Source organism: Equus quagga, chromosome 2, assembly GCF_021613505.1.
Source record: "Equus quagga isolate Etosha38 chromosome 2, UCLA_HA_Equagga_1.0, whole genome shotgun sequence".
In the NCBI taxonomy this organism is placed as follows: domain Eukaryota; kingdom Metazoa; phylum Chordata; class Mammalia; order Perissodactyla; family Equidae; genus Equus; species Equus quagga.
This window is the reverse complement of record NC_060268.1, coordinates 65,080,807-65,093,507: the sequence shown is the minus strand read 5'-3', so window position 1 is coordinate 65,093,507 and position 12,701 is coordinate 65,080,807. Positions and strand designations below refer to the sequence as shown.

The 12,701-nt window shown below is 40.6% G+C and overlaps 1 protein-coding gene across 1 annotated transcript; it reads right to left on the bottom strand.

The window, feature by feature from the left end:
- Nucleotides 1-4,399: 4,399 nt before the first annotated feature.
- LOC124235148 (transmembrane protein 202-like) lies at nucleotides 4,400-12,701 on the bottom strand. The gene is made up of 5 exons (XM_046652757.1): nucleotides 12,621-12,701; nucleotides 12,122-12,377; nucleotides 5,799-5,948; nucleotides 5,319-5,450; nucleotides 4,400-4,596 (listed from the first exon to the last, which is right to left on the bottom strand). Exons 1-5 carry the CDS (start codon nucleotides 12,699-12,701, stop codon nucleotides 4,400-4,402), a joined length of 816 nt encoding a protein of 271 aa, XP_046508713.1.

Below are 12,701 nucleotides of genomic sequence, written 5' to 3'. Positions count from 1 at the left end.
GTCAAATTTCCACATGTGTGTGTGTCTAGGTTTTCTATTCTTGTCCACTTCTTTGTTTAAACCTCTGCCAATACCACACTGTCTTGATTCTAATAGCTTGATAAGTCATCTCCATATCACTTAGGGTAAATGTCTCTATTTTCTTCTTATTTTTTTTTAAGATTTTATTTTTTTCCTTTTTCTCCCCAAAGCCCCTCGGTACATAGTTGTATACTCCTCGTTGTGGGTCCTTCTAGTTGTGGCATGTGGGACGCTGCCTCAGCGTGGCCTGATGAGCAGTGCCATGTCCGCACCCAGGATTCGAACCAACGAAACACTGGGCCGCCTGCAGCGGAGCGCGCGAACCCAACCACTCGGCCACGTGGGCAGCCCCTCTATTTTCTTATTTTTCAAAATTTTCTTGGCTTTTCTTGTCCCTTTGCAAGGAGAAAAGAAGGCACTGTCCTAAATTTTAGGACCTGCTTGTTATTCTTCACAAAAAAACTCTGTCAGATTTTGTTTGGAATTGCATCAAATCTGCAGATTAATTTGGGTATGTTATAGCTTATTGGTTCAAAATATTAAGCAGACACTGATAGGATTACAAGGAAAAAAATGAGAAAATCTAAAGCCATCATGGGAGGTTTTAACACAGAGGAACATAACACAAATGAAGAGGAATAGAGAGACAGAAATTTTAAACAACAAAATGTGCTTGAGTAACATATATATAATATATTAATGTTATGAAGTCCTTTTTTATTCCTAATATTATTTATTTATGCTTTTCTTTTTTCTCTTAATTACATTTGCTTGTAGTTTGCCTTTTATTCCATTTTTTCCCAAAGAACTAGATTTTAGGTTTTTGTTGGAACCTAAAGACTTTTTCATATTTTACTCGTTTACTTTAAAGTTTTTCTTTCTTCTCCTTTTGGTTTTCGAGCTATTCTTTTTCAAGTTCATAAGCTGAATTCATAATAACTTATTTTAAACTATTTTTTGTTGCTTGTTTTTTTTTAAATAGATGCATCTACAGCTTTTGATTGTAGTAATTCTTTCATTGTTGTTCAGTTCTAAATATTTTCCCATTTCCATTGTGACTTCCTTTTTACTCATGATTTTTTCAGGGAGTATATTTTAGTTCTCAAAAATATATAAAAAAATTTTTATCATTCTCTTTTTATTGAATTCTAATTCAATTATTTTTTCTTGCAGTAATTTTGGTTTATAACATTATATAAATTTCGGGTGTACATCATTATATTTTGATTCATGTATAGATTACATCATGTTCACCACCCAAAGACTAATTACCATCCATCACCACACACATGTGCCTAAGCACCTCATATTCAGGAAACGTGGACTGATTGACAGCCTTTGAAATTTATTGAAGCTTTTTTCAGACATAGTATTTGTTCAAATTTGCAAATATTCTAAATATATCTGAAAATAAAATATTTTCCCTTTTTGCTGTGTACTATCTAGATTTTTATCCTATCTATTGAATTTTTTATTTCAGTGACTATATTTTTCATTTCCATGATTTCCAATTGGTTCTTTTTCATTTAAATTTGTCCTTGTTTTATTTATATCTATTTTTGCTTCATAGTTTTTGGTCTGTCATGTATCTTTTTGTGCAGCCTAAGAATACTACCCAAATTAATCTGAAATGAATTCATATTTTGATTGTTGACTTTGAGTTTTTTTCTGAACATTTCTTTACATATTTGGAATGCTTACCTGCAGTTACGTAGGAATTCCTATATGCAGGCACAAAACAATTTTGTTGGCTTTTTTGTTTCTTTCTCTCCCTATATACTCATTCCATCCTTTTTTTGGGGGGGGGGGGTGGGGTTTCCTTATCTTGGCCAAAGGTCCCAGTCCAAAGTCAGTTCTCGTAATATGGTGTTTAAGATCTCCTGTTCTGTTATGCTATCAGGAAATATCATAGACCCAGTTAATGAATCAATGGGCTGCTTGGTTAGGCAAGCTTGTGTATGCGTCCTTTGACCTCTCCGGGTCTGTAGTTCCAAATAAGCTCCAGCCCCAGTCAGTGATTGGCAGCAGTTTCTGTTTAGCTTCTTTTCATGAGTCCCTGTGGGGTACTCATGAGCCCTGCTGTGGACTTGGCTCTAGCCCATGTCTTGAGAAGCACTGTTAGTTCTTTTCACGCCGCAGGCTCTGGCTTCCTGTTCGCCTCTGCTTACTTTTGGACTTAGAGCCTATTAAATCTATAGCTTAACTTAAATCATAACTTTGTGTTTTTGTTATTTCTCTGGTCTTGTTTTGGCTCTATTCTCTCTCTGTCCACTTCATCTATCATACAATGTATTTGGAGCAGCAGAGATGTTATCAAAGGGTGATTTAGTGAACTATCTTATTGGAAAATCACTTAAGCTTTTTAAGGAATTCTCTACAAGCAAAGAAAGAGAGAAAGAGAAAATAGAGTATTCAATTTCTAAAGGAGCCATGAAAGATTGTCTCTGCTTTAACCTACCGGGAAAGTAGAAAACTGTTTTTATAATTCCTACCTATTCTCCCCTAATAGCTAGGGCCTTTATCATTACTTTCTTATTATTTAGCATCTTCCACTCTCACTCAGACCTTCCTTTTCTTCACCCCACTTAAAACTTCCATTCCAAGCAGCCGGCTTGGTGGTATAGTGGTTAAGTTTGTGAGCTGCACTTTGGCGGCGCGGGTTCGCCAGTTCAGATCTGGGCATGGACCTACACACCGCTCATCAAGCCGTGTTGTGGCAGGCATGCCATATGTAAAATAGAGGAAGATGGGCACGGATGTTAGCTCAAGGCCAATCTTCCTCAGCAAAAAGAGGAGGATTGGCGGCAGATGTTAGCTCAGGGGTGATTTCCTCAAAAAACAAAACAAAACAAAAACAAAAACTTCCATTCCCTGAAAAGTCGCCAGTACCAGCTCCCTGTCAACTAGTCATATAATTAAAGTATTCAAACTGAATTGTAAGTAAAGCTTGTGAGCCCATGAGTCCTTAATTAGTCAATGTGTGGGCTACACTTAGTTTGTGAGTGGTGACAGGAGGAGGGGGAATTGGACTTGACTACATGTCTATTCTTACAACCACACAGAGGCCCAGGAACAACCTGAAGAGACTCTGAAATGAGGGCACTTGAAGTAAGGTGGCACCAGTAATTCTGCCGTAACTAAGACCACCTGCTAAGAAGAGGCGCCAACATGGAGAAAAGGATTTTCTAAGGCAGGGTCAAAACAAGGTGTGTGTGTATATGTGTGTTTGTATGTGCATCTCTATGTATGAGTACACACATGCGTGTGCTGCTAACCTCCTACCCACAGGAATAAAAGCAAAAGTATTAACCTAAGGGGCTTCCAGTTACCATCTGGAAATGTTTGGGAATTACGGATCAGGAACCAGGATTATAAGAACTACATAATTGTTCCATGGGTATTATGTTTGTTTTCTGCAAAGGATACCAGTGAATCTCTAAATTAAACCAAAAGGACCCAAGGGCTTATCTTTAAGAGCAGCAAGGGGTGGAGCTGGACACTATAGTCCATTCCACAGCCAGGCTTGGAGTGGAGAAGAATGGTCTTCCACCAGTGGAGTAGGAGTGGCAGCTACTAAAGGAAAAAGGACAAAATGAGTGTCAGGGACCTTCTGCATGGAATCTGGTCTGGGCTTGAAAGGGATCTTTAGCCATAAAGAGATCTATGTGATTGCCTGAAATCTCCCCCCTCTTTCCTTAGTCTTATAGGGTATAGAAAACATGGAAAATCTTACAACTTGGTCCACATGTATACTTAGACTGAAGAAAGCCTTTTAGCCTCATTTTTCTCAGTAAAACATAATTGATGTCTAAAATAATCAAAAGAGTCACAGGCCTGTGGGACCTTGTGGATTCCCTGGAATCCACCTAGAACCTCTCAGCTCCTCTGGGTAGTAGGTATTATCTCCACTGGTGTTCATTCCATTTCTAGTAATTATCTCCAATTCGAACTCAATAATATTGTCCAAATGCCTTCCATCTTGAATGTGCCTGAAGCCATATAATAAAAAAAATTGCAAACAGAATTAGTTGACATTTTCTCCATGGACCATTCTGGTCCCTGAGATCCCTGATGCCCAAAGAGATCTCTGATCCACACACTGCATCTACTGCCAGTTTCTTTCATTCATGACCCTAAACACTGATGTTTTCTTTTAGGAAATTTTTCATAAGTGAGTTTTCATTACTTTCTTTATGACTATAATACATATTTTGGATCCAGTGCACACAAAAGACATTTCATTGGCTTTAATGCTGTCTCTTTCAGTTATATGGACATGATATTAGGAGAGTTTCCCAGAATCTGTACAATCATTTCCAACTCATTTAGCTTCTCCTCCATTTTTACGACAAGCAGTAGTTGGGTTTTCCTATCACCATCACAGTTCTGCATTTGGTAACTTATTCTTCTCCTCACTTGGAGATTCCGTCTCAGACCTTGCCACTTCATCTTCAGCAGGTGATATTGTAGTCACTGGACCAACCCCCAACCTTGATGTCTCTATGGGACTTGCAGAGACATTTTGATCAAGGGGAGGAGATCTGGAAGTTATGTAGTTGAGGAAGGAGATGATTCCTAGGGGAAGAGAAGAATTAGAGCTGAGTTTCAATAGACAGATGGTCTTTCTGCTTTTAAAATTCTTATTCATTCTTTAAACACTCAGTTCCAAAGCCCTCTTTTCAGTGAAGCCAACCCTCCTCTCCCCCAGAAGACTTACTTTACCCTCCTGTGCTCCCATTTCATTATAGTATTTCTCACATGATTAGGACAAAGCTTGAAACTCTTGGATGCAAATCATATTTCCACTACTTTCTGTGTGGTCTTCAGCAAGTTACTCAGCTGTCAATGCTTCAGCTAGTGGTAGAACAGGTTACTAATTCTAGATTTTCAGACTCCAAAATCCATGCTTTCTTCACTATACCACACTACCTCTCAATGTATAGTTGCTCTGAATAAGAACAGTTTGTGCTGGGGCTCAGTCCCATGGCGGAGTGGTTAAGTTCGTGCACTCTGCTGCGGCGGCCCAGGGTTTCACCAGTTCGGATCCTGGGCGTGGACATGGCACCGCTCATCAAGCCATGCTGAGGAGGCATCCCACATGCCACAACTAGAAGGACCCACAACTAAAAATACACAACTATGTACCAGGGCTCTTGGGAAGAAAAAGGAAAAATAAAATCTTAAAAAAAAAAAAAAAAAAGAACAGTTTGTGCTTCTATTTCTCCTAGATTCTACTTCCCTTTCAAGAAATAGTTTCCCCTTCCATCCTTCTAGCATAAGGCAAGGTACCAACTCACCAGCAAACATGTATAAGAAGTCACTCCACCAATTAAGATGATAGGCCCATAGGAGATTTGACTCCATGGCATCTCTAGTATACCAATGAACCTGTGCCAGAAATAGGATGAGGCAGAAGAGCAAGCAGGTGGCTAGGACCAGAAGAAAAGATGTTACAACCTATCAGTGTCTTCAGTCTGCCTTGACCCACCACCCCCAACTCTTCTTCTGCTTTCAGGCACTATACGTATGGAAAGGACCAAAAGGATAAAAATTTGGGGATTGACCAAGATGGCAGGGAGAAAAGGGCCTCTACCTCTCCCCAAGCATAAGTCAGCTAAAGCGTGTTTTATACAATAAGACAGGGCAGATAGCTGGCAACTTGATGTGATACTGAAGAAAAGAAAAGGGACAAGAAAAAGAGGATGAAAGCCCCACGGAGAAACTTCGTTCCCTTGACAATTTTACCATGACATAAACCTGCTCGTCTAGGTCTGTACCTGAGATGAAGCTGAGCATGGATACCTTCAGATCCAAGTTGGTGGTCATGCTTCCTCTTCTAGGTAGGCAAGAGCTGAAGAGCCAGCCAAGGTCAATGAGTATGATTAGGACAGAGATGAGGAATAAGGCCCTGGAATACTGGAGGTAATCTGCCGAGGAGGAGAAAGGAAAGGCTTGGTTAATCTAGTGTGGGCCCCCACCACCTTAAGAAAATCAGATAGGGTCTGAGAGAAGGGAGTGAGGGCTAAAGAGGATGAAGCTGAGCTTGCTGTGTGGCATCCAGGGCACAAATAAGGATCTTCTTTCCCAGGTCTTCATTGGTGCTTGGAATTTCTTTACTATGAAGGCAAGCCTTCATTGTAAAACTAAAGATAATATTATACAAATAGTTCAGGGTGCATTAACACATTAACTTAAATATAACTAGCTTATAAGAGATGTGATACTAACATAACAACACACATTAAAACTTTTTCTCGTTCCTAATTCTAATGCTAAAAGTAACACATGTTCAATATAAGCATTGGAAAGACTACAAAAGTACCAGGAAACAGGAAGAAAATCAGCCACAATCTCACCACCCAGAGGCAACCATTGTTAGCATTTTATTTTATTTATTTCTAGTATTTTTCTATCCTCTGTACATAATGGATATAATAATGAATATCATGTGATTCGTTTTTCTTAAGATTATATAACAAGATCTTTCCCAGCTCACTTGTCGTAAACATCATTTTTAGTGGCTACAAAATAGTCCATCAAATTAACATGCTTTGCTTAATGATTTAGCTATCGTTGAACTTGGAGTTTGTTTTTATTTGTCTTTTTCTCTTTTAAATGTATCTGGTATGTATAGGCCTTGTCAGCCTGTGACTGCAAAATGAAGTCACATTTACTTTAACTCCTATGTTGTAATGATCTCAAGTCCCAATTTACTGGATTGCAGGAATTTAACACCCCAAAAATATCTCTCATTTTTTTTTCTGAGAGATCCCAAGTTCCTATCTCGTGTTTGTTCAAGGAGAGTTCTGCTAAAGTTCTCGTGCTCCAGTAGCCTTTGCTAAGTCCCGGAACACTCCTTCTTTTCTCATCTGTTGGCTCCAGATCTCTGCTCTCTTTGTTGGTAAGAGAGAAGAGGGGGCATACTAACCCTTACTTTTTGCTACCACATTCCTAACACAGAACAGACCCTTCGCTTGACTTCCCCAGCAATGTTCTACTGAAGGTTTAATAAATAAAGTAACTTACAATTGCAAGTAGATATAGCTTTTCTGAGATACCACAGATCCTGCAATATCTTCAATATCCTTTCTAGGGTGCCTCCTTGTCTAGCTTCTTTTCTGTCTCGATGTAGCAGGGGCCAGCTCATCCCTACCACTGAAAGTTCTCTAAGCACTTCTATGCCTAATCCAAGTCCAGCTTCCAAGTAACCCAGAAAGAAGAAATTATGTATCAAGCTTGTTCCAGTCTAAGATCTGCCTCTTAAGTCTTATTTTGTTCTCTAGAACATACTACTTACTAACATGATAAAAACAGTAATTTCCATTAAGAAAAAAACCACACTCCTACCCACAGAAGTGAGTTACTCTGCGGCCCCAAAAAGTTAGCTATGTTAAAACACGATAACCCAAGAGCAGCACATTTTCTGAAAACTGAGTCATTCAGAATTAGCAGTATATGTAGCCAGTCAGAACCATCTGCCCAGATTGAGCCGCATGAAGCCCAGTAGGATAGGCATCTTTTTCAGTATTTAGCCCACAATCCCCACGGGCCCCAGCAGTCTCTGTTTATAGCCCTGGACCCTTGCCTACAGGTCCCTGACTATGGCTAACAGGACGTAAGGAAGGGTATGTGACCTATGTTGGACAAATTTGATTCTTATGCTCGGAAATTTGGATTTGAGACTAACTGATGCCTATTTCCTCTTTTGCTTGCTTGAACCAAGAAGATGTAAAGTTAGACTAGACTATTAATTTTCAGGCACTTACACACTAATAAACAGGAAAAATTGAGCTGTAGAGATAAAACAAAGTATAAACAAAGATGAGTGACAAAGCAACTCTAGAGAGACTGGGTGACTAGCTGGCTTGATTTTCTTCGTCTGACATCACAGCCTCCTCCAGAATCCCCTAAGGTCCAAAAAACTTCCTGCCCTTGGGAGTCTGTGAGATTCTTCTGAATCTTTTTAAATAAGTTCACCCTTTAGTTTATGCTAGTTCAGATGGGTTCTGATATTTAAAACACAAGAGTACTGTCTAAGATATCCAGTCCAACTCCTGTCTAAGGTGTGTTACCATCCAGTCTTTCTTCTACCACGAGGAGAAGACTGTACTTTTATGTTCTGCTTACAATCTTCTCTGTCTTTAGCTCCTCATCTCCTGAAAACTACATGGACAAGACCACTCACCACTCCATAGGAACAGCTAAAGATCTGAGGTGTAGAACAGTCTCACAGTCCTTATAGGGCAAAGGAACCCAGTCTGTCAGTCACAATCACATAAACAAATTATTTAAGCAAACCAAACACTTAGCTTCAGAGTCTAAAACAGCTGCCTTTGGTTAACTTCATAGATTTTTTATTCGTGTAACAAAGCAAAACAAAGGTCTGAAAGCTGAATTTGAACCTCTATCTCCCATAAGATCAAAACCTATTTCAGCTTTAAACAACAGTTTTTACAGCAGCTTACCCATTAAAGTTTCAGAAATCTTAGGACCTAAGTTACAAAAGACCCTACTTGTATGTGTCAGTAAGAAGCCTTGGTCCAGGGAGAGAAGAGTGCCCTAGATACAAGGAACACCCATGTGGATCATCAGTATCTAAACATCTCTGAAGCTTTCCTTAAGTGAAATACTTTGATGTGGACTTGGGTTGTAGGAATAGCCAGGCAAGCGTCCCAGTTTGCTGAAGGCAGTGAAGCTAATGCCCTGGGAAGAGCGGGCATACCACTTTCAATTTGGAAAGAGATGAAGAAGGCCAAATCATTTGAAAACCTTGGGAGGATACTTGCTGGTGCTCTCAGGATCACCCCAAACAGTGATTCCAGACTTCAGAGCACCATCAGATAGGAAGTAAAAGCTACCAAGACTGGAAGGGGCACCACCAAACCAGAAAGCAGTAGTGTTTCTCAGTGAATTGAGAAACCATTTGGCAGTTTGTAACTGATGGGCAGGATCTCCTTCTACTGTGATGAAAATAAAACTTTGCCCAGTGCTGGGGATGGGGGTGGGGTTTGAAAAGTGAGAGAGGCAGGGCTATATGCCACCCAACTCTTGTAAACGAATAGGCTTAGTTAACACTAGATGCTCTTCCACTTTAGGGATATTAACACACTGGAAGGAAGCCATGAGAAGACAAGATGACACAAGAAGGAAGAAGCAGAGGAGAGAAGCCAGCTATAGTAAAGCTAAGCACCCGGTATTCAGCTGTTCCAAAGAGATTTGGCCATGGGACTCCCCTCACCGCACCCCATGTCCTTCAGCAAAAATCAAAGCCAGGAGAGGGGGGCAGTGGCCCAAAAGGATCCAGCCCCTTTTAACTGTGAAGGAGCCAGACTGAGTGGGTGGAGGTAAAGTGTAGATAGTGATTTTGAGGATGAAGAAGGTGCTGCTGGAGACAAGCTGGGCAATCAGCCTACTTATTTATCCAAATCTAAATCTCTACGCTGCTGCTATTGTGCCTTCATTCCAGGCGCATAAGGCCAAGACAGAGCTTCCCCAGACTCAGTGAAGTGCCCAAAGTGGGTAGCTTTGAAATGGAAAAGATCCTGGATGGAGACCTAGCACCCTGGAGACGAAGCTGTGAAACCTGCTTAGTATTTAGATTCCCTTGTAACTCGGTTGGAGTGCCAGAATAAAGGATCCCCAGACAACTTGACGACGTTTACTGTATGATGGTTCCCAGGGTCCTGGCTCTGGAGTGCCCAGTGCCTTGAGCAAAAGACCTACCCTTTCTTCCCTACCCTCTGCAAAACAGTTCAATTTACTCTCTGTGGCAACGCATTCCTGAACGTTACAGTCTGACCTCACCTATGCTGTGAGGGAATTAGCAGAAGGATGTGTTCCACATTTGAGATCTAGTAGTAAAAGGAAAGAATGATGTCTTTTACTCCCCACCTCTTCTTCATGGCATTAGCAATAGCTATGGCACAGAGGCTGTCAGTCATCTAGAACCAGGTGAAGTCAGAGGCAGGGGTAAAACAGCCTGAATTGAGTCCAGGACAGAGGAACACGAGCACACACATTTTTGAGTCCACCTGAGACAGCCTCTGTGGAACTCTCAGAAATGACTCGGAATATCATGGGAGAGGGGGCTAAATTCTTGCAATTCAATAGCTAAAAGTTCAAAGTTCTTGAATTTGGATAATAATGTATTTGGGGAATAATAACATATTATATATATATTATATAATAATGTATGTCATAGGCTGACGAGGCCTGGACATACTGATTACATTTTGGGAATTCCTTGTGAAATCTGTACTGCAGACTAGTTACTGGCCCTAGAGTTAGGGCTAGTTAACAGTGGAAATAGGGTGGAGACTTGAGTTATAATTGTATACTTAAAGGACTCTGTTGACTTTCTGTAAACAATTAACAGCTGACCTCATAGATGAATTCAAGACCCAAAGAAATAAACTATTTACTGCTTTAAGTGAAAAACTTCAAGATTTTGACTCATTAAAGATTTAAATAATAATCTCAAGGCCTGAGTTTTAGCCTGGGCAGCCAGTTACATAAGCATAATTGCAACTTAATTTTTATGCCTACATCTTATACTCCACTCCTCTAGAAATGGAATGAGTGAATGTAAATCTCTGGATACACATAAATCATGTAGCTTTGGTTATACCCATTTATGTGGTCCCCAGTGCGTACAGGAGTCTGCAGCATTGTGTATTGCCATTTAAAAATCTCTGTTAATGGCATGGTTGAAAATTTCTATCCTATTGTTCATTTCATTTGCCTTTCTTTAATGATTGATTGAGGTTAAAATAGTTTTCCTATGTTTATTAGACATTTGTAGTTTCTGTTTTGTGAATTGTCTGTTCACAAAGAATTTAAGTATTTGGGTATTTTTTTCTTAAGAATAATTTGTACTTTTTTATGTATTAAGGCCATTAACCTTTTATCTTTCATATTTGTTGCAAGTATTTTCTGTAGTTTTTCTTTTGAGCTGAAGATGCAGTTCAATTGTCTGCCTGCCTTTGATTTTAATTTCTTCCCAAGATCTTGCTTTAGGATCCTGCCCCTTGGTTCCAAAAGCCGCAGCCCATGGCCAAGTAACTGACTCTCTACCTCAGGATTAGGACCAGGTGCCCCCTCACCTCAGGATCTGGGACTCCTGCTTATTTGAGAACGAGAAATAAACACTTTACTCATGTATGTTTTCTTTCACAGTAACCGCTTCTTTGTGTAAATGTATCTCTTGTGAATGATGGGGAAACTGTTGAGCATAATTATCTCTTTCCTTTTCTCTCTCTTTTTTTTTTTTTTTTTGAGGAAGATTAGCCCTGAGCTAACTGTTGCCAATCCTCCTCTTTTTGTTGAGGAAGACTAGCCCTGAGCTAACATCCGCTCCCATCTTCCTCTACTTTATACGTGGGACGCCTACCACATGTGCACACCCAGGATCCGGACCAGCGAACCCTGGGCTGCTGAAGAGAAAGGTGCGAACTTAACCGCTGCGCCACGGGGCCGGCCCCAATTATGTCTTTCCTTTAAGTCTTGGTTCTGGTTGAAAATCTCATGCATATGGTATCTTCTAGACCTAGAAGCTTATTTCTAAATATTTTGTGTTGGATTTTCGGATTTACTTAAATTAACATAAAATTAGACATTAGTAATTTACTCTAAATAGCTGGCATTTGTTATATTACACCTCTGACACGCATTTAACTTCTTTTCTACTGCTAGCAGAAGAACAATCTGACCTTGAAAATTCAATCTCATGGAGGCAGAGACACTTTGCTTTATCTCCCAGCTATGATCAATCACTTCTCTTCTCTTTCTGCAAACCATATTAGAATACCAATCACCTTGCTTCACAGTAACAGCTTGTAAATAACAAAAGAGTTCTTTCCAGAGAGTGAAGAGGGTATCAACTCATAATTTGGGAGAGGAAACAATCTGGGGTATGAAGGAGAAAGGGTATACTGTGAAGACACCAAAGAAAAGGATGGCTATATTCACCACCTGGCTGAGATCCATCCTGGACTTGGAGAGGTGAGGGCCAAAAGATCTTGGAGGAAGAAAGACGAAGGGCCAATGTGGCAGAAAGCTCTTGAACTGTGGGGCCTGTGGCATTTAATTTAGTGGCACTCACAGGGTGGCTTGGGTGTGTGGCTCCAGCACAGCTCATGGTTGCATGTGATCCAGAGTCCTGCGTAGAGCTCAAGGCCATTCTTGATCACCAGGAACTGCACCCAATTCAGTGGGGACACGCAGATCAGCATCAGGAGGCTAAAACCACAGAGGCTGCCACAGAACATTCGGATGTAGGTGTGTGTTTGATCCACATGCTGCTGCCGCCTCTGGGGTGGCATCGAGGCACTCGGATGTTTGTTGGTGGGGAGGGTAGGCTACAAGGATGAGGGAAATATTGCCTACCCACACAGATAACCTTTGATCCCCCGGGTCTCCTAGTCTTCTCTACTTCAAGTATCCCCATGTGGGTGTGATTTGTGAATATCTTTTCCTACCCCTTCTGTAAAATCCAAGACCGTCAGGGGGGTCTTTTCTCTATCTTTAGGACACTCTGTCTAGGCCTGCCTTTAAGGAAATCCTCTTCCTCCCATCTGACCTATAATTAGGTACCTCCTTACCCTTTGGTATTTCCGGTTCCCCTTAATTTTGGGAACCTTAGGACTGTGGAAGGTCAAGACTAATTCTTTCCTCCTCTCCAT